The sequence below is a fragment of the Colossoma macropomum genome, unplaced genomic scaffold (genome assembly GCF_904425465.1).
Source record: "Colossoma macropomum unplaced genomic scaffold, Colossoma_macropomum, whole genome shotgun sequence".
NCBI classification, from domain to species: Eukaryota; Metazoa; Chordata; class Actinopteri; order Characiformes; family Serrasalmidae; genus Colossoma; species Colossoma macropomum.
The window spans coordinates 1-23,474 of NW_023495349.1; the positions used below are offsets into that span (position 1 = coordinate 1).

The following is a 23,474-nucleotide window of genomic DNA, read 5'->3' on the forward strand; positions in this document are numbered from 1 at the left end:
AGTCAGGCTCCCTCATCTACTACTGAACCAGAAAGATTTTCTGTCCCTGGGTCTTCCACTGAATCTGTACAAAGTGCCATGTTGATGTCCACAACTGATAATACTTCACAGACAGGATCTTCATTATTAACTTCACCTGATGTATCTGTAACAGAAGAACAGGTCACTTCACCCAGAACTGAGACAACAACTGTGTCTCCAACTATACCAAGAGCCCACTCAAATGTGACCGCAGTTCTGCCTGAATCCCGAATCACTGCAGCCTCTACAGCCACAACTGCAGCACCGACACCAATAAAAGCTTCTACTGCTGCCATTTGGTCATCTACTCCAGCTACCACAACCATGGCAGTGCCAGCTAGAGGAGGAGAAGGAGTGATTATTTTAATACTTCGAATCCAGCAGGTCTTCATTCCCGCTTACAGTGATCCTTCCTCTGCTGAGTACAATACTCTGGTCAGCAATATCACTGCTGAGGTAATAAAGTAATGACAATTGTTTTAAATAATGATTTTTTGTGATTCTCCCTAATTGCATAATATGATCTTTGCATTAATTTATCAAATGATCATTTCTGGAGAAACTCTGATATAATGACTTTTGGTACCAGTAAAATTTCTGAAAAATGGACAGGAAGCTGAAGTTGAAGTATCAGCAGTCTCTGATGTTGAATGTTTGTATTTTAACTACTTGGCTTTTCATGTGTAGCTGAGCCGAGGCTTTAGAGAGCTGTTTCCCCTCACATTTCTCCGATGCTATGTCATAAGTCTCTGGTACAGTATTTTCAGCATTAATCACATCACCGTATAAATATATTTTCATAGCACCTATACAGATGTTATTTACTGCCCTGAAACATATACTGTTATATATATATATATATATATATATATATATATATATATATATATATATATATATATATATATTAATTTCAAATTTATTTCTTTTTAAAAGGCCCAGCTGATGTTTTATTTATATATATATTCTAATTTGAAATATTTGTTGTACATGTAATAATCATCATTCACTTACATTTGGACTCAGGGGAGTAAGGGCACACTCTTTAAAATATGTTTCAGCATTTAGAGCCAATGCAAACTTTGTATGATGCGCTGAAGAGTAAAGAGTTTGATTTGTTTTCTTAGCAATGTAAAAATTGCAGTACACTATGAGTGGTGGTTTTAAAATAGTTGTTCATACCATCATCTGCTGATAAAGTTTTGCTAAATCTACTTTTTCTCCATTTGCAGGAATGGTTCGGTGGGTGTGGACACTCAGCTAATCTTTAAAAATGAAACAGTTCTTCCAAATGTAACAGTCCTGACTGATTCACTGAAATCAGCAATAAATGATTCTACAGTTTTCCTGGATATCATTCCATCGAGTATCACTGCTGGTGAGTGTTAAACACTGTATTTTATAACTAAATATACGCTTTCAGTGCATTTGGAGAATATTCTTTCAAAGTTTATATAGTCTGTCAGTGTAAAGATCACTGTTTTTTGAGTTTTGGATAATTAAAATTCTGATGTTATAAAATATTGAACAATTAGATCATCACAGCTTAAATGACACCATGTTGCAATGCAAACAAGCGTGGTTTCTCTTATCCTGCACATTTTGGGAATATGAAGAGAAAATCTGAGCATAGTAGACTAGGCTATACTATATATTTATATATTTAAGCTGGCAGTGACTTTAAGGTGGCAGGAAATTTAAGGTTGCAATGAATTTACGGTAGCATGGAATTTAATGTGGCAGTAACCATAAGGTTTTAGAAAATTTAACATGGCAAGTATTTAAGATATCAGGAAATTTAAGATGGCAGATGGTAGTTTAAAGCAGTGGCTAGCAAAACATTACCCTCCACCTTGGATACCGTAGCAATTGCCTAGCAAAATTTAAGCAACACTTTAGCAACCATCAACAGTCTTTCACCATTTTAATGTTTTAACATACTTAGCTGGATTTTTTAAGCCAAATTAAAATTTGTTCACAAACTTTCCCTTTCTAGTTATTACTATTATCACATCCTGACATTTTTTCATTAAAAAAACAAACTAAACTAATACCAGAACTAAAAGAACTAAAATACAACTAACAAATTGCTATGTCATCCAGAAAACCTGTTTTAGATTGTTGTCTCATTACATTAAGCCTTAGTTTATGATTGACTACTTATTAATTAGTAACTGAGTACACCATTAACTGACTGTTCAGTTTTTTATTAGATCCTAGCTTAATTACACATTAGTTTTGCACTAACTGCTCATTTTTATACTGTTAATAAACTGATAAGTGCATTTACTCATACAAATAAATAATAATCCTGTTAATTATCTCTTAGTCAATCTACTGATTCATCATTATATTTTCCTCCACCATCTTATGTGAAACACAGTGCTTGGTCTTTACTGTGCACCTTTCTTCACCTGCACAAATTCAGCTGCCTCACTGTCCTCACATTTTCACTATTAACACCTTTCTGTGTCCCTTCAAGTAAAGTGATGATTTTCATTACTAATTAAATAATTAACGGTGTAATAGTACCACTTCATGACTAAGAGCAGCCTGTACACACTTCTCTGTGAATAACAGCAGAAACTTAGAAAGTGGATGTACTGGTTAGGCCTAACACAGACTACATATTCAAAGACCTATGTAAACAGTTGCCTTTATAAGCAACAAAATCAAATATACACATATCAACAGTATCTGTTTTACTGTTATCATAATATTGTAAGTTTACAGGTACCAAAGGGGTTCTATTTGGACTCATGCAATTATTTAATTGAATATTAGTATATAATTCTAAATTAGTTTGTGACCATTAATGTAACATTTTTACTTTAGTCACTTTCAAATATGCTTCTAGATTATATGCAGAAAAATTAATTTTATTTGATTTATTTTAACTCCTATATCTACTGAAACTTCTGAAGAAATATCAACACCTACTCCTGTAAGTTTACCAGACACTTCAACCACAGTTAGGCAAGTAACATCAACAGAAATGAAAACAACAGCTGTGACTGCATCAGAGTTTTTGACCAGAGACGACTCTCTAACTACAATGGAACCAGTAACTCCAACACAGTTACTTCATGAACAAACGTCTACCATGGCAGGGCAACGGCCCACTTCTACAACAACATCTACTTTGACCCAAACCTCATTCACGTCAACTGAACCAACATCTGTGAAACAGGATACACTTGATTTTTCAACTACTGTAGTTTCTACTACTGGTCAACTGAGTCAGTCCGCCACCACTACAGCTGACCATACCACGGATACAAGTTCAGCACCAGCATCACCTACCAGAGGTCAGGCTCCTTCATCTGCTACTGAACCAGAAATATTCATGCCTACAACAACATCTACTTTGACCCAAACCTTATTCACATCAACTAAACCAACATCTGTGAAACAGGATACACTTGATTTTTCAACTACTGTAGTTTCTACTACTGGTCAACTGAGTCAGTCTGCCACCACTACAGCTGACCAGACCACCGATACAAGTTCAGCACAAGCATCACCTACCAGAAGTCAGGCTGCTTCATCTACTGCTGAACTAGTAAGATCCATGTCTACAACAACATCAACTTTGATCCAAACCTCATTCACACCAACTAAACCAACATCTGTGAAACAGGATACACTTGGCTTTTCAACTACTGTAGTTTCTACCACTGGTCAACTGAGTCAGTCTGCCACAGCTACAGCTGACCAGACCACGGATACAAGTTCAGCACCAGCATCGCCTACCAGAAGTCAGGCTCCTTCATCTGCTACTGAACCAGAAATATTCATGCCTACAACAACATCTACTTTGATCCAAACCTTATTCACATCAACTAAACCAACATCTGTGAAACAGGATACACTTGATTTTTCAACTACTGTAGTTTCTACCACTGGTCAACTGAGTAGGTCTGCCACAGCTACAGCTGACCATACCACGGATACAAGTTCAGCACCGGTACCACCTACTAGAAGTGAGGCTCCTTCACCTACTACTGAACCAGAAAGATCTTCTGTTGCTGGGTCTTTTTCAACTGCTGTAGTTTCTCTCACTCGTCAACTGAGTCAGTCTGCCACAGCTACACCTGACCATACCACCGATACAAGTTCAGCGCCAACATCACCATTGACATCACCTACCAGAGGTCAGGCTCCTTCATCTACTACTGAGTCAAAAAGATTTCTTGTCTCCGAATCTTCAACTGAATCTGTTCAAAATACTATGTTGATGTCCACAACTGATAATATTTCAAAGACAGGATCTTCATCAGAAACTTCACCTGATATATCTGTAACAGAAGAACAGGTCACTTCACCCAGAACTGAGACAACTGTGTCTCCAACTATACCAAGAGCCCACTCAAATGTGACTGCAGTTCTACCTGAATCCCCAGTCACTGCAGCCTCTACAGCCACAACTGCAGCACCAACAGCAATAAAAGCTTCTACTGCTGCCATTTGGTCATCTACTCCAGCTACTATAACCATGGCGGTGCCAGCTAGAGGAGGAGAAGGAGTGATTATTTTAATAATTCGAATCCAGCAAATCTTCATTCCCGCTTACAGTGATCCTTCCTCAATCGAGTACAATACTCTGGTCAGCAATATCACTGCTGAGGTAATAAAGTAATGACTATTGTTTTATATATATAAATAATGGAGAAACTGTGATATAGTGTTTTTTGGTACCAGTAAATTTCTGAAAAATGGACAGGAAGCTGATGTTGAAGTATCAGCAGTCTCTGATGTTGAATGTTTGTATTTTAACTACTTGTCTTTTCATGTGTAGCTGAGCCGAGGCTTTAGAGAGCTGTTTCCCCTCACATTTCTCCGATGCTATGTCATAAGACTCTGGTACAGTATTTTCAGCATTAATCACATCACCGTATAAAAATCAATCGCTAAGACTCAGCAGTGAGCAATTACCTTAATCTTATATTGCACAAAGATATATACTCTCACAAGTGTTTGTTTGTTTTTGTTTTTTTTACTGTAAATACAAACAAGTACATTCAGCAAAGAGTATTTTCACAGCACCAATCCAGATGTTACTTACTGCCCTGAGACATATACTGTTGCAAGCTAACATTTGCATAAGTTCATTAAAAAAAGCACTATGGTATTTAAAATATACTTTACAATGGGTAACTTTTAGTATGATTTTTGGTGATTTTTACAAAAATTTAATCTGCATTTTGATGAGAACGATCCTGCTTTCATATAAATTGTCACCCTGCTCCATTTACCAGTCAAAAAGATTCACTAATTTTTAAAGTTAACGTGTTACATGGCCATGGCACCAACGGTGGGTAGATAAATAAATAAATATATATATATATATATATATATATATATATATGTTTTATGTATAAAAGAATCGCTTACCTAAATCGCATTGAAGTCCCTTTAGTTAATGAATAATAAGCCTTAGTATGTAAAAAGACTGGGGTTTTTAGGGGTTGCATTTCTTTTTAAAAGGCCCAGCTAAATTGTCATTTGACCTCTTTACATGTAATAACCATCATGCAATTACATTTGGACTAGGCAAACATAATATGATTCTCTGACATATTTAGAGTTTGATTTGTTTTTTTTAGCAATGTGAAAATTTCAGCACACTATGAATGGTTGTTTTAAAATAGATGTTGATACTATAATCTGCTAATAACGGATGGCTAAATCTACTTTTCCTCCATTTGCAGGAATGGTTCAGTGGGTGTGGACTCTCAGCTAATCTTTAAAAATGAAACAGTTCTTCCAAATGCAACAGTCCTGACTAATTCACTGAAATCAGCAATAAATGATTCTAAGGTTTTCCTGAATATCCTTTCATCCAGTATCACTGTTGGTAAGTGTTAAACACTGTATTTTATAACTAAATATAAACTTTCAGTGCATTTGGAGAATTGTCTTTTATAGCTTATGTAGTCTACTATTGTAAAAATCACAGTTTTGGATGATAAAAATTCTGGTGTTATGAAATATTTAACATTTACATCATCACAGCCTAAGTAGCAAACAAGTGGGATTCATCTTAAACTCCACATCTTTGGAATATGAAGAAAAATTCCAAATATAGTAGTCTAGGCCATACTAAAGATTACAAGGCGTAGTCTTTGAAGGGGCCACTGACCTGGACGTTCTATTGGCCAACTGAATTGGAGTGACAGGTCTTCTAACCGCCCACTCTGAGAGCCGTATTCTGCCTTGAACATGGCAGAGCACCTTGTACAGAGTGTAGTATTGCAACAGAGGATTGTGCTGGGTTTTTTAAGCAATGTTTGTCATGTTTATTAATGTCATTTTAAGGATATTAGATAAGCTTAGCTGTTGAAGCACCTTTTGGGTTTGTAGATGTCAGCACTAGATAACTAGCTCAGCATTGTCCACTAAAGAGCTAACTAAGCAAGCGTTTCCAGCTGTTTAAATCTTAAACCCTGTTTCTGGGGACTTTAGCTCTGCACTAATTCAACTGATTCAACCTTAAAACACCTGATCCAGCTCACCAACTAATTACCGAGCCCCTTAAAAGCTGGATCAGTCGTGTTGGGGCAGGAGAGTGGAAAAATGTCAGATTGTGTATCCCATTCTGGAGAAAGCTATGGACATATCTTAATGAATTATTCAATGTCTGCATCAGTGGCTTAACTACAGCAATCTGAGTGTGTAATAAAGTGGCCATTAATTGTACAGTGTTTAAAACCCCCAGAACCTCTAGTATCTGATACCACTGCAACACACAAACATGTCACTACCAAATCAGTGTCAAAGCTGGGAATAATCCACAACCCAAATATTTCAAATGTCAAATATCAGTAATTTTACTTCTTATTTTTGATGATGGAAAGAACGTTTTTAAAAAATGTGATTATTTTTGTGCATGTGGGGTGATGAAAAGATCAGCACATGTGTATTTCAGATATATATGCAGTACAATTTTAAACACCTGAAAATGCAGCTTTAAAAAGCAGATGTAAATGAAAACTTCTGTGTGATGGCTGAGAGATCTAAGATCTGGAACCAAATTTCTCCTTTTAACTAGCTCACAAGCTATTCATTCTCATTATTTTTCACTGTGTTTGTTTATTTGCATTTACTGTATTGATATATACCGATTTTACAAGCAAAAGCAGTGTTATTGCCAAGACAAATGGTTTTGATAAAAAATGAGGTAGTATGCTAAAGGGGGGTTTTGTCCTATCTCTAAAGTTAAAGTTCTGACTTTCACTTTGAGAGAGAAAAACATGCAGTACTCTGCAGAGCTCTTAGACATCCAAGCTTATTCATCAAAGCAGTAGATCTTACTGTGCAGGTAGTCTGACTGTTTCACACATTTCCAGTGGTTTTTACTAGTGTTTTTCAGGCTTACATTGTAGAATCAGCTCAAACTTACACTGAAAATATGATAGAAATTTAACCTTTAATTGAAGTACATTTTGTCTAAGAAAGCAAAAACTCTAAGATTGCAGTATAAGTTCTCAAAGAAATTCATATGAGCAAAATATGAACATATTTCAGTTGGAAACTGCAAAAATGAATATTGAAAAATACTGATAGCAACTAATTATTTAAAGTGCTACAATTTTACTATACAACAGGCATTTAACCTTTAATTTAGGTAATGGTCATTTCTTTTTTGACTTTTTTTCCAGCTGTGGGCACCACTACACCAGTTTCTACCACAAAAACTGCCAATGGCACTAAACTGACCACAACTCCAAGTAAGTTTCTAGAGAATTATTTTAATCTTTACATAACTTACTGTCATGCATCCACCAGGTCCCAGCATGGATCTGGACTCGATCTCCCAGACTTCTCTGGGAGATCACATGACTTCTGAACTTCCCTCTAATGCAGAAACTCATACGGACTCCATCTCCCAGAATCCTCCGGGAAATCACCTGACTCCTGGCAGGTCATTGCGCTCCAGTCAGCGCTCCGGATCACCGGAGTACTAATGTCAAACACCTGTATTGTTGGTCATATGACTTGTACAGTTTAGTTTATAAGCTCGGGCTTTAGCCTTAGCTGGTTGCGAAGTATTGTATCCATTTAGCGATCAACTACTATCGTACTGCTTTTTTTGTATATGAGGAAGAGACCAATCTGGACTGAAGACTACAAAACTTGAAGCCATCCAGACTAGAACCTAGATTTAATTTAAGTGGTCATGACTTTAAATGTATAAAAAGGTCTTTTATTAACAGTTGTATGCTTTGGATGTCCCCGTCAAACTTTAAAGAGGATTCTGTTTTCTTTCTCGTCGTTTTTAGCACTGATGAAATCTCAGACCAGTTCTTGTTCACATGACAACTCCTTTAGAACTCACACCCCTTTCAGTTTTGCTAATAATTATTAGGCCTTCATATCTGTTGTAATATGTTCTTTCTTCAGGTGTGACCTCCCTGACCTCTGCATCCAGTGCTGGAGAATCAAATACAAACAGTAGTAGGTGTCTTACCTTCTCACAATTTTCTTGCCTTAATAAAGACCAATGGTTACATAATTTTCCAAATGAAGCTATATTACATGCTTTACTCCATGCCAGTTTTTCTTGCTCAAGCATGGTCCTGGTCCATTTAACTGTTAGAAACCTAGGGCAATTTTGTGTCTTTGTGTTGGCATTTTGGTCAATTACAAGTACAATTACTAAGACTTTTTATGAGACAGTCGCACATGCCACATGTCCTTATTTTTAGGAAAACCCTGTGCTACTCATGTATGTCATTATTTGATATGCAAATGCTAAAATTTTACTTAATGCCTGCAAATTCTTGTAAACTTAATTTGTTTAATGAAGTGTCAACTCAGATACCTTTTCAGAAATCATCTATTATGTCTCTGAGCTGAAATTTAAAATTGAATTGCATGTTTACTATCATAAATGTTCTGATATTTGAATCATGATACTTTTCCACCCCTTTATCATTTTTGTATACATCAGAAAATATGAATATACATCATGTAGAAGAGGAAGAATATTTAAACCCTTCATTTCATGTCATGGGTGTTGTGTTAAATGCTGCTTGCTATTTCTGGTACAGCAGTCTCTTTTCACATTTTCACATGTATACTCGGATAAAGAGTATACATGCGCTAAAAATCTGGTAACTGGTAGCTCTCTTTGCCGGATTTCTTAATAGGATTTTTAAGCCCTAATTCGATCTAAGAAATCAGATGTTGTTTACATGACCACCTGAATCGTTTATGATCAGATTATTAAGCGCATGTAAATACACTCTAAAAATGTGATGATCTCATGCTGGCTAGATTGTGTGGGGTCTGCTGAGTGTTGTGATAAATGTGTCACATCTAAGGCTAAAATTCAGCTATGCGCAAGTACATGGGTTGTAAGTGTTAGAAATCACACAAATCTGTCACTAGATGGTGCTGTATATGAGGTTTAACTGAGGTTTTAACCAGGTAAAACATGTTATTTAAACCTGCTTAAATCTGCTGAGCCATGGTTTTACTAAGGTTTAACTTATTAATTTGTTACACTTTTCAAAAGTTGACAGATTAGTAAACGTTCAATTTCATGAATGTTGCTTTGTGTTTCTGTGTGTGTGTGTGTGTGTGTGTGTGTGTATCACTCTACAGACTATTTTATAATTCTGTATGTAGCTGTTGCCTTTGGACTTTGTGGGATTGCAGCTTTTCTTGCTGTATATTTTTGGAGAAGGTAAGAAAAAATACGGTAAATACACTAGTCTACACCATATCAAGTAAAAAGCGGAAAAGAAAAAAAAAACATGCATGTGTCTGTCCTAAATAACAATATTTGTTTTAGAAGAGGAAGGAAAACTAAGCAGAGCAGAATTATGGATGGACCAGTGTACGACAATGCTCCCCGTGCTCAAATGTATGAGACTCAGTGAGTTACAAACATTAAAATCTTTATTTTACTGCTCACTGGGTATGATGCAGTGATGGGAATGAGCTGTCTAGCCATAGCTACTATCTACGGATGAATGGTTGAAATGTACATTACCTAATGGCTATTGCAAGCAAACAGAGAAATAACACAATATTTTACCGCAGTAGTAATCACTATAACAAGTACATAGCACTACTGTTAGCTTGGCAGTAACATAGAACTGCAAATCCCATTAGTGCGCTAGTAGAAATTAACATTATTGCCACATAATGACATGCTCACAGTTTGACTCTGATTAAAACAAACGTAAAAAGTTCATACTTCCGTGTGTACATGCAACAGTTTACAATGGCTTCATGTGTAAGATTTTAAAACCAGACATATCTGTCTTTGCTAATAATGACTGTGGAAATTAAAAGCTGGATATCACAGGCCTTAAAAAATAAAAAATGGTGCTATTTCCCTTGAGTCCACAAAAGTCCAATATGATCAGCCTTATTTATCTATTAACAGTATATGAAATGATGTTGATATAGAAAACTAAATGTATCATTATATATTCTCATATATATATATATATATATATATATATATATATATATATATATATATATATACTATTTTATTATACAGACCATACTTGCAATAATATTTAATATTTAAAATGTGTTAAAACAACACAATGTGTATTTCTTATGAATATAATTGTGTGTGTGTGTTCTGCCCTAATCATGTTTATCATCTTCTTACAGACCTGAGCAAATAAGACTCAACCACTGAAACTGCACCAACAGAGAAAAACAGGGAGATAGTTTTTTTTTATGTATTGCTATGTTTCTATGTTATATGTTATTGACTTTTTAAGAGTTTTAACTCAGAGTATCAAACTGCTTTATGTGAGTCTGTAATATTGTAATATATTAAAGCCTTTGTGAATTCAAACCCAAATCTCTGATAAAAACATATGTATAGATTTTGCTGAAGAATGTGTTTTTTTTTTTCTCTATGAAGTGTAAGAAATGCTAAGTGCTATGATAAATCTTGAGGTACACACCATATTCATATGTTGGGTGGAGGTGTTTAATGCCAAAATGTAATCTGTACATTTTTATGTGTTTTATTTTTTTTTAAAAAAATGCAAGCATGTAGAATTATTCATTTCCATGTGGAAAGCTTTTTTTCTGAAGATGAGTTAAAAAATATTGGGGATTACCTACTATTGGGAATTCCCAAGTAAGTAACATTTCTTTTACACCTTGTAATTAAACAGGCTGTTTTTTTTAACATGTCTGAAAGGCTAATTTATGTATATAATCTCTGTTCTGATTGGTCACTCTGTACTGTTTCTCTTTCAAAAAGCTATCAAGGCTAAAACACTACAGAACTTCAGCATGAATAGGCAGGGCTAAACTGCTGTAGGCTAAATAAATCGATATGTGTAAATGCATTTGTTTCCATGGCATAACAAATAAATCTTAATAAGTCTTTTTATATAAAGACTGTTCAGAGTGGTATATTTTGAACAATTTGTTATTAACTATTGTTGTGTACTACATCAACCCCTTTTTGTCATAAAGTGTGGAAAAAGTTCTATTTAGGGGGTCTTCCAGGAGCCTTTATATTACAGTGCCCCTTACAAAAATTGGCACCCCTGGTAAACATGAGCAAAACAGGCTTTAAAAACATTCTTCATTGCTTATCCTTTTGATCTTTCAATCAAAAAATTAACAAAAAACTAATCGATTTAACAGTTTTTATTTTTTTTAATTTTCAGTACAATGATTGAAAAAACCTAAATCTTATGATTCAAATCTGTGTTCCATAATTATTGGCACCCTTTCGTGTACACACTTTGTGCAGCCTCCCTTTGCATAGATAACAGGCAAGGCAAGGCAATTTTATTTATATAGCACCTTTCATACACTGCTATAGAAACTAATTAGTTCTTAATACAATAATCAGTGTTTTATCTTTATTCAACTGCAGAATGTTTTGTCCCATCCAGTTGGTGATGTCAAGGGGCCTTAGTTGTTTGGGGAGAGGGCCAAATAGATCTGAGCATCATCTGCATAGCTATGGTAAGACATCCCATAGTCTTGTAGTATTTGGCCAAGAGGCAGCATGAGTGGCCCAATAATTTAACCCTAGGGGACACCACAGGTCACAGGCACTCTCTCAAAAATATTATTTTCAATTTCCACAAAGTAGTCCCTTCCTTGCAGGTATGAACTGAACCGTTTTAGGACAGTTCCTGAGAGCCCAACCCAGGTCTCAAGTTTATGTATGAGAATTTTATGGTCACTGGTATCAAAGGCAGCACTGAGATTGAGCATTAGTAGAAGAGATGTTTTTCCAGAGTCTGTATATAAGCAAAGGTCATAACTTTAATTAGAGCCTTTTCAGTATGATGATTGAGCTGAACTCCTGCCTGAAATTTGTCTAGAGCTGCCCATTTACGGACAGAAAGTCAGGAAATTTTGTGAAGGCTTCACAACTTCAGTTTTTAATTTGTTAGGAAAAACACACAACATGAGTAAGGTGGTTACTATCTAAAGTATGTCCACTGCTATTGAATGAAACATGTTCTTTAAAAGGTTGATTGTTTACATGTCAAGACTACAAGTGGAGAATTTAAGGTGAGTCACTGTATTGATTAAAATTTCATTATAGATAGCACTAACCTGGGACAGTTTAACCATGGACATGGGCTCTTTGGTGGATGTAGATGTAGAGTTCCTTGCCCTAACTGTCATTGGAATTGTCAATTTGTATGTTAAAACCACCAACAATAACAAAATGATCAAAATCTGTAGACATAATAGCTATCATCTGTAAATTCATTAAAAAAGTTAGAATTGTACTTCAGAGGCCTGTAGACAATTACTAGTAATATTTGTGTGCCCCATTCAGAACAGCACAATGTACAATGTGATGTATTTTTGAAACATGTTTTGTCATATTTATTGAAATACATTCTGCATTCTTACATTCTGGTAGCATTCAATAAGTCAAATACTTTGACAACAAAAAATAACAAAAGTACCTGTGGAGGCCACAGAACATTTGACTGAATGAAATTATTGGATGACCTACCTGCCTATCTACCAACCTACCTTACAACCTATTCACGCACTACATACACATACACACAGCTAAAACTTAATGAGCTAGATTCACACAAACTGCGGAGAAGATTACATCAAGTAGACATAATAGCTTGCACTGCTAAAGCAAGAAAGAAAGAAAGAAAGGAAATACAGAAGTAGAAAAAGCTTCAAACAAAAAGAGGTTGGATGAAGCATAAACGTGCTTTAAATGTCGAAATAAAAAAGGCAAATGCAAACTAACATAGGCGCCACCTGCTGGTGATTTACTTTTCATTTTCCACTTTGCTTTTTCATTTTCAAGTTGATCAGCATGTAAATATATGTCAATTAACACTAGGTGGGGCTACGGAGTACATTTTAGGAGTTTCAACTATCGGTCAGTGTCTCCTTTCCAGCACCTTGGCATAAACATTTCCAGGGAGGCTGAGCAATGTGATACCGATAAATGGCACACATTCTCTGGCCCTTATTCTTAAAAATAGGGACCACCACCCCGGTGTTAGTCTAAGGGTACTGTTCCTGAGGTCCATGTGATATTGCAGAAATATCAAGAAATAAGTTTTAAAAAAATAAAAAAAATTAAAAAAAGTTTTCCAGGAAAACCACACAGACAATAAGAAGAAACTTCAAATTTTGGCCCGTTTGCAACAGATCTTTTGTTGAGGATTTACTTAAGTAGTTCTGTCTTACAATAACATAATATCTTTTGGAGTTGTTAAGTAATTTAGAATTTTATGTTGATTTTGAGAATGATTACTTTCTTTACACAAACAGAAAAACAAAATGTACAGCAGATCACAAATTTATTGACAGGTTTAAGTAAGACATACAGTAGCGTCATTCAAGTACTTTGTATCCACTTTATTTTCCATGTTAATGCTTATTTTTACAAGCTTTAGTTAGTTTTTTGACTAATCCAGGTACACATGAAAGAGTAACGTTTATGATGAACAGCCGAATGTGAAACAAGGAGGAGTCACCAGAAAAAGGAAAATGAAATCATACAACTTAAATATGTAGTAAGTAAAGCATTTGTAACAGTAAAAAGTACCACTGTTGCCACTGCCACTAGGGTTAGATCAAGCTTAAAGTTGGATAAGCAAGAAATACTGCATGGTGAGACAGAACCCTGGTTCAAGAATGCTGAGAAGGTTATCTGTAATTTAATTTGAAACTAATTAGAGCCACAAACATTCATCCAATAAACAATACACAAATTAGCCAGTTACAAATTTGTATAATTTAGACAGCTTGTGGTAGCTATTGCTATTAATTAGGATGTCATGTTATAGTACATCAGCAAGCAGGATGAGGTGGCAAATAAATCCTACTTGGGGCCTCCATAGGGCTAGAACTGGCCTTGATTCTGGCCTTTAAGCAAGTTTCTGGCATGGACTTGTTGATGTTGTTATTGTGGGCTCATATATGAAATGTTTTCTCATTATCTTATTTACTAATGGACATTATTGCAACAAATTAAATACCTGTAAATCTGATGGTGCTATATATATATAAATGTGTCTGATTGTATTAAATTTACTTTTCCAATCAAATAATTTTCTTGCAGTCTGTATAAAATAACAAAAATAAAAAGGCATTACATACCTATTACATGTTATAAGGTCACTCATGCCAGATTCTCAGTTGCAGTAGAATGGGCATGACATACTTCATATTGTGTGTATGTTACATTAAAATAGTGTTAATGAAATCCTATTATTCATGAGGTAGATAGAAAGAGCAGCAGATCAATAGAGGCTTTATACAAATAAAGCTATTAACCTTTTTAAATAAAATTTTAAAGCATGATGATAATGGAACACTCAAGACAATACAAATGATTATGATTGACACAGGACAAAATATATGATGGAGATGATGGACTTAGGAAAGCATACATGATGATGATAGATTCAGAACAATGCACATGATATTGATTGAAACAGTACAGAACATTTACACGATGATGGTAATGGATATAGGACACCATGCATGATGATGGAGCTGGAAGACATTGTGGCGATGGACTCAGGACAACACTCATGACGATGATGGACTAATGACAACAAACAGAATGGCAATGATGGACACAGGACAACAAACTTGTCCAAGATGATAGTCTAATTGTCTGAGTTTAGCTTACCATTAATTTTTGTAGAAATAATATATATTTGGCAGAATCCATTCAAACCAATGCCCAGATTTCTATTTTTTTCTGTTAAAGAAAACAAGTTAATCAAGAGCTAAACGTCTTAAGCTAAACTGACAGTAGCAAACACATTACACAGCTTAGCTACCTTAACATGTACATACCTTTTATAAAAATTTACAAATAGTTTACAAATAATACTACATTGCTATGTATTTTGGAGGATGATAACTTTTGTTCTAAGTAGCCAACATTTGATGACATTTGTTGTAAGGCAAGCTAACAACTAACCTAGCTGGCAAGCTAACATTTGCTAGCTTTCATAAAAATAATTATACAAAAATAACCAAAAAGCTACACATAAACATAATTGCAGATAAAAATAAGTGTGCCTACCCTAAGATCAGAAACTTAGGTCAGCTCCTCCTTTCAAATTTCTTTTGGAAAGAAAACAGGATCAAATTAATGAAGTCATAGAAGTTAAGAGATTTTGATTGGCTGATGTGTTTTGTCGGCACGGGGGCTCCATTAAAGTTCTTACCCTCAGCACAGTCATGAGTTGGCAAAATCAGGAGGTGCACTGTAGACATCCATCTATTAAGTTTTGAAGCAGATTTTTTACCATACTTCAATTATACAAGGCTTAAGCTGTATACCCATCCAGGGATATTTTTTTACTTCATAATGCCCTCCTGGTTTTCAATGGGAGAAAGGCAGGCCCATCTGGCACTCCTGCTCTCTGACTACACAGCCTTGCTGTTGTAACATGCAGAATGGTTCTTGTTGCTGTCATGCAGAAATAAGTATGGACGTCCCTGAAAAAGACGAGTACAAACCATTTGTCAAAGTATTCCAGAGCCCATATCATATGGTGATATTCATCACAGAAGCATGCTGGTTTTATTGCAGTGCTTGAGGGATCAAAGGTCATAGGCATTCCGTTGTGGTTTTTAGCTTCTGTACCCAGATATTTTTCCAGATTCCCTGAATCATTTGATAATATTATGCATCGTATTATGTGGAACATTATTTTTAAACAGTTGAACTATTTGCTGATGCATTTTACACTTTTAGTCTTTTTATTGCTTTTGTTTAATAATAATAAATTAATGAGAGCAGCCTGGGAAACTCTATACCATGAGCATGAAGTAAGAGCTGTAAACACCTTCATCCCAAAAAAGAAAGATTCCCGTAACATCACCTAGTTCCGAGGCACTGTTCTGCTTAATGTGGAAGGGAAGATTTTCTTCACGGGAGTGTCTAGATGCATGACCAACTACCTTTTGGCTAACAACTACTTCGACACCAGCTGCCCGAAGGCAGGTGTCCCAAGGTTTCTTGGTTCAACGAAAACTACATCAAAAACCCAGTCTCTGCCTACTTTAACAATTTACATGCCTTTCACACAACCCAGGAAATCACAACTGATCAGCAGCAGCTCGAGAAAGACATAGTGACGAGTTGTTTGATCTCCCCATCCTGTTTATAACAGCCTTTGAAACCATCCTCATCTGCATAAGACAGACAGTCCGAGGAGTGAGATCTGAATCAAGACAGCATCTTCCAACCATTAGAAGCTACATGGATGATGTTACAACACTCTTACAAACAGCTGCTTACACAGCACAATTGCTGAAGAGACTAAAGGAGCTGCTCAGCTGGTTAAGGATGAAAATCAGACTAGCCAAGTCTCAACGGCTGTCAATTCGTAAAGGGTCCAGAAATTATAGTATTACCTTGTCTGTTGATAGAAAGAATATTCCACTGTTGGCAAAGCTGCCAGTGTGAAGCCTTGGGAGGCTATACACTGCTGAGCTCTCAGAAAAGCACATGGCCCACTCTGTTATGACACAGCTTTCATAAGGCCTGGTGAAGATAAACTGAGGCCACCTTTTAAGGAAGTTCAAAGTCTGGTGGATTAATTCATCCTTTACCACCACCTGTTGAGGCCACTGCAAACAAGCAAACAACTATATCTTTAGATGGCTAGGTCTACCTCACTGCCTCTCCAATGCTGCCTTGTTGGGAAAGAACACACTCCAGTTACCACTGAAGTCACTCAACCTAGGCTACAAGTTAGTATAGGTGAGGCTCTTGTTTGGGCTGACAGACTCAAACAATCTCAATGTTCAGCAAGCCAAGACATCAGTCTGATGCAAATGGAGGGCTGAACAAGCAGTTGACCAAGTTATCGGCCACCTACAACATCAAGGGATAATTGGGTGGTCGCAGTCGGGCAAGGCAAGGCTGGAGCAGGGACCAGCCCCCAGGATGTGGTCCAAAAACACAAAGAAAGAAAGATGAGAGCTGGTGGTCTCAAAAGTCATCAGAATGGAGGACAAAACATTAAAGATCAGAGCTGTGAGCCAACAGCAAGAAGGAAGGTGGACAGCCTGGGAGGCAGTAACCAGCAGGGCCATAACCTAGGCTGACATGTGTAAGCTTGCACAGATTTCCATCCGAAATAACCACAACTTTCCTAGAGCCAGACATCATCTCTGCAAACACAGTAATAATGGCAGAACTCACAGTACCATGGGAATAAATGATGGAGGCAGCCTTTACGAGGAAAAAAGACGAGTACAGTAAGCTTGCTCCAGGGTGCACAGAAGCAGCATACACCTACCCTGTCGAAGTCGGATGTAGAGGCACTGGAAAATCCATCCAGCAGCTACTGAGTCACCAGGTCTAAGCAAGAAGAAGGCACTTAGGGAACTGGCTGAGAAGGCAGAGAAAGGGAGCGTCTGACTGTGGCTCAGAAGAAGAGATGCTAAGTGGGGGAACCAAGGAACCTAAGACGTACCTGAAGTGAGGAAACCAAGGACCTTAGGGCCAGCTGCAGGGGGTGGTAGGACAAAGTCCCTACTATTGTCCCACCACCCAGAGATGTTCTGGGATTAAAGGGGGGAAACATCTGTGAAGGGTGGCTCCCAGCTAATGACCCTGCAGCTGGCCTTCCCGCCAGAGGTGCGAGCGGCAGACATGCCTTGAAGGCAATGAACACCTGTTCTTCTATCTGTCTATATAATGATAATGATAATAATAATAATAATAATAAACTTTATTTATATATAGCTTTTATACATGAATTGTATCACTCATATCTTTTAAACAAGTAAAAACACTTCATAGTCTATTCTGAATTTCAAACAAAGGCAGTGCAGAGATCTAATCTATTGCTGTGTTAGGTAGACATAGCAGTTTTTACATATACAAATCAAGTCCAGCAGCCACGCCACTAAGCAAGAATTTCTGCAGAACCCCTTCCCTCACACACACAAACACCCAACCCTCACTCACGCACACACACACACGCATTAGCTCTGGCTTTTAGAAAAAAGAAAAAAAAAACATATTACTAAAAATAATATTTTACATAAGATTAAATAATCTTTCTGTAGATTTATTTATTTATTATTACTTTGTTTGTTTATTTCTTTGCTTGCTTGTTTGTTTGGCCTGTTATGCATCATTTTGATATATTCAACGAGTCAAGTTCAAAGTATGTATGTGTGCACTTTATTAGTTGTTCGTTTAACATATAATTAAAGGCAGTCTTTTCTACTGCATAGACCTGTAAAGTAACCACAGGTTAGAATGACTTTACTAAGGAAATGTAATGAATGAAAGCTAATAAAGGTACAACAATAGCACTTATTCCATAAATATTAGAATTTTAAGGATTTGTTTTATTATTTAAAAGGAAATAGAAAATGACTGATGGTTTTTCATGATGTTTATTTGGGAGGAAACATATATGTACCCCTGAACATCTTCATTATCTGGATCATGTTTGTATTTGATTAGGGTTGGGCACCCCTGCTACAATCAATAATATACAACCCCAGTTCCAAAAAAGTTGGGACGCTGTGTAAAATGTAAATAAATGTAAATAAAAACAGAATGCAATGATTTGCAAATCTCATAGACCCACATTTTATTCACTGAACACATATCAGATGTTGAAAGTGAGACATTTTAACATTTCATGAAAAACATTAACTTATTTAGAACTTGATGATAGCAATGTGTCTCAAAAAAGTTGGGACGGGGCAACAAATTGCTGGAAAAGTTAGTGGTACTAATAAAAAACAGAGCAGCAATTTGCAACTAACTCACATGAGTATAAGAAGAGCATTTTAGAGAGGCAGTCTCTGAGGAGCAAAGATTGGCAGAGGTTCACCACTTTGTGAAAAACTGCGTCTAAAAATTGTGGAACACTTTCAGAAAAATGTTCTTTAACGTAAAATACCCCTGCATGGAGTCTGGGAATGCCAGCACCGCTGAGGGCCTCGCAAACCCACGCCACCACCCCAGCCAATTTTCACCTCCTTCAACTGCTTCGCCGTCCTCAGCTCACCGGACTTACACTTACACCTGCATCTCAGCAGCTCTACACAAGACTCAGTTTATGTTATTGGTAGTTCTGTTGTGCACGACGTTAAAGTTTATGGTGTAAATGGCAATGACATTCTCTTGTTTTCCAGGTGCTCGTGTTCTAGATATAGCCAGGCGCCATCCCTCGGCTCTCAACAAACGCAATTCCTTCTGGACCATGGTCATTTAAGTCGGGACCAACGACATCTCTGCCTGGCGTAGTGAGGTCCTGAGGGAGCACTACCAGATATTGCTGGACACTGCTAGGAAGGTGATGGACGCCAGGACTGTCATCTCTGGACACCTTCCCACTTACACGAGAGCATCTGAGTCGTTCAGCAGGCTTTTTGTGCTGCCGTCCTGGCTCCATTAATGGCCTAGGCTACATGGACAACTGATCTTCGTTCTGGGAGCAACCAGCACTTTATCAAAGGGCAGATCTTCACCCTAGTCGTCTTGGATCGGCTGTCCTCTCACAAAACATCGAGAGGACCATCAATTGACCACAAAATGAAGGCCATGTAAGTTGCGCCGACAAACAGCTTATAGCATTTCTTAACACTAGAAATGTTAATGCCAATGATTGGATTGAATTGAATGGAGAAACAGCATCATAGAATATAAGCGTACCCTAAAACACAGCCAAAGCATCCTACATCTCATCACTAATTGAGAATAACAAACATAATCCTAAAATCCTGTTCACCACTATATGTAAACTAACATTAAACAGTTTGAAGACGATGTTCAAACAACACACAGAAGCAACGGTTTTATTAGAATCTTCAATGATAAATTAGATAATATTAGACTACAAATCCAAAATTTGCCTATAGGTCTAATATCACAACATGATGAGTGCCCTGCCAGCCCAAAAGTCCAATTTTTATCTTTTAGCCCTATCCAACAAAATGAATTAATCACACTGATTAGTTCATCCAAATCACCAACATGCATTCTTGACACAGTACCTACAAAACTGCTCAAACAGATTGTCCCCTATGTTGTTAAACCTCTGCTCTCTATAATAAATTTATCCCTCAGTCTTGAATATGTACCAAAATCATTAAAACTTACAGTTGTTTAACCCCTAATTAAAAAGCCAGATCTTGATCCCAATGAACTCGCCAACTATAGACCAATTTCCAAACTCCCCTTCATTGCAAAGGTCTTAGAAAAAGGGGTCTCACAACAACTGTGCTCCTATCTACAAGAAATCTCTCTCCATGAGATGTTTCAGTCTGGCTTTAAACCATTTCACAGTACTGAAACAACATTAACTAGAGTAATAAATGATCTCCTTGTGTATCTTAATAGTGGCCATATTTCCATACTAGTTCTTCTAGATCTCAGTGCAGTATTTGATGCTATTGACCACAAGATTCTCTTTGATAAGCTGGAAAATCTGGTTGGTATTAAAGGACAGGCTTTGTCCTGGTTCCAATCCTATCTGACTGAGCATTATCAATTTGTCAGAGTTAACAATAAACACTCAGATCGTATGCTAGTAAAATATGGTGTCCCCCAAGGATCAGTGCTCAGGCCACTGCTTTTCTCTCTGTACATGCAACCTCTTGGTAACATAATTCACAGGTCAGCCATTAGTTTACCACTGCTATGCGGATGACATGCAACTTTACATATCTGGTAAATCAAACCAGGCTTTGACTCTATATAAACTTGAAGAATGTGTTAAAAATATCAAAGGATGGATGACCAACAATTTCATTCTTCTTAATCAAAACAAAACTGAGGTCCTATTACTTGGAACCAAAGCAGAGCGATCTGAACTCTCCAAATTTGAACTAAATGTAGATGGCCATATGGTCATTCCAAGCACTACTGTAAAAAATCTAGGCGTCATCTTCGATTCCAGTGTCTCTTTTGATACACAAGTTTGCAACATTGTTAGAACTGCATTCTTTCACTTGCATAACATCGCTAAATTATGTAATATTCAATCTCTGAATGATGCGGAAAAGCTGGTGCATGCTTTTATAACCTCCAGGATGGATTACTGTAATACACTTTTAGCTGGATGCTCCAATAAGTTACTAAATAAGCTCAAACTGGTCCAGAATGCAGCTGCTAGAGTCCTTACAAGGACCAAAAAGTTTGACCATATATCTCCAATCCTGTCATCATTACACTGGCTACCTGTTAAATTTGATGTCATTCGTTAACATGTAAATCATTAAATGGCCCCGCAGTATCTTAGTGAATTAAATCGGTCATGCTCACCCACATGACGCTCCACTCACAAAATAATGGCTTGCTGACAGTTCCTAGAATTAGAAAAACCACAGCAGGGGTCAAGCATTTTCCTATGTAGCCCCAAAATTGTGGAATCATCTCCCAAGCTCTGTTTGGGACTCAGACACACACTCTCCGTTTGCACTATTACTCCCTAATATCTCTCCATAAACAAACTTAACTATTGTACCTTTTTTCTGTTTTGGATTTGACCCACGCATGTTTACTGACTACAATCCTTGTCTAGTTAATCATGTATAATCATGTATTTTGATAATAAAGCCTCATCTTTTGGATTTTACCACGAGCGTCTGGCTCCTTCTGTCACGTTACGGAATACCTCACCATCAATGCAGAAGGTGGTTGATGAGTCTTTACAGAAGGCCCCTAACAATCAGGGTCATTTTCTTGGGCAACACCAACAGGTATTGGCTGGCGTAACTCATTCTCTAGAAGCACTACTGGTCCAGTTGGTTGCTAACGTGAAGGAGCTAACCTCACAACTCTAAGCCCTAGGTATGTCGGTTAAGAATGAGCCTGCCGCTTCTATTTCTCTACCCATTGAACTGCCTGAAAGCTGTTTTTTCGGTCAATAAGCCTGATAAGTTTGATGGAATCCCTGAGAAATGTCATGGTTTTCTTCTCCAATGTGCTGTATTTTTCAACAATTCGGTTCAGTTCAACCTAAATTTTCTTTTCTAATCTCCAGACTTACTGGCAAAGCACTAGAATGGGTGACTGCTATTTAGCCTAGAATACAAAGACAATCCTATGAAAAGTTTTTGAAAGATTTTCACATGGTTTTCAATCATCCTCATGATGGTAAAGTTAGTAGAGAGCTTTTGATGAAACTGTGGCAAGGGAATTGTACAGTAGCTGAGTACTCCCTAGAATTCTGTACATTAGCTTACAGCATACATTACATGCTGGGAGTGGATGGAATAAGCCTGATTTACTGGTCATTCAGTGACAAAAAGAAGAGCAAGACCACCAGCAGTTTCATCCCTGGGGAATCAAGATCCAGAAGAACCCATGCAGTGTGACTCATCCCGTTTATTAGCCAAGAAAAGGGATCGTTGTATGAATGAAGGACTTGTTTCTACTGTGGCAGTGAAGAACACTTTCTATGTGAGTGTCAGGCATGCTCACCTAGACATCTGGTGCTGACCTGTGACCAGTTACTGCCAAGATCTCTCTGTCATTCCAGCTCTGATTGATTCCGGAGCAGAGGGAAACTTCATTCACTCAAGACTGGAGACTCAATTGCAGATCCCTGTGATGCCCTTGGAGGTACTGCTACATGTAGTGGCACTAGATTGAGAGCCTGTGAGTCCTGGTGCCATCACTCGTTAAAATGTGTGCCAGTGCTCTCCACAATGAACAGTTATCCTTCCTAGTGCTAGAATCATCTGAATTTTCAGTAATCGTAGGCCTTCTCTGGTTAAAACAGCATTATCACTGTATTTCTTGGTCTTCCTGCTCGCTTACTTCCTGATCTGAATACTGGTTTTATTTTTGTACCATTTTATATTCTGATCTCCAGGAGGTGTTTAATAAGAAAAATGCCACCAAATTGCCATCACATTGCATGTATGATTGCACTGTTGATCTTCTAGAAAATGCTACTCTTTCTAAATCTAGAATTTATCCATTGACTCAAGATAAAGAACCAGCTATGAAC

The 23,474-nt window shown here is 37.0% G+C and overlaps 1 protein-coding gene across 2 annotated transcripts; it reads left to right on the forward strand.

Annotated features, from left to right (window-relative positions):
* Positions 1-3,290: 3,290 nt before the first annotated feature.
* Positions 3,291-10,902, forward strand: LOC118801851 (mucin-5AC-like). 2 transcript variants are annotated; one of them, XM_036562241.1, is made up of 8 exons: positions 3,291-4,648; positions 4,820-4,884; positions 5,733-5,878; positions 7,683-7,751; positions 8,425-8,478; positions 9,631-9,712; positions 9,821-9,904; positions 10,660-10,902. In XM_036562241.1, the coding sequence occupies exons 1-8, from the start codon at positions 3,368-3,370 to the stop codon at positions 10,685-10,687; spliced, it is 1,809 nt and encodes a 602-aa protein (XP_036418134.1). In that variant the 5' UTR covers positions 3,291-3,367; the 3' UTR covers positions 10,688-10,902. The 2 variants fall into 2 exon arrangements, with proteins under 2 accessions (XP_036418134.1, XP_036418135.1); XM_036562242.1 differs by having other exon boundaries at positions 9,821-9,892.
* The last annotated feature ends 12,572 nt before the right edge of the window (positions 10,903-23,474 follow it).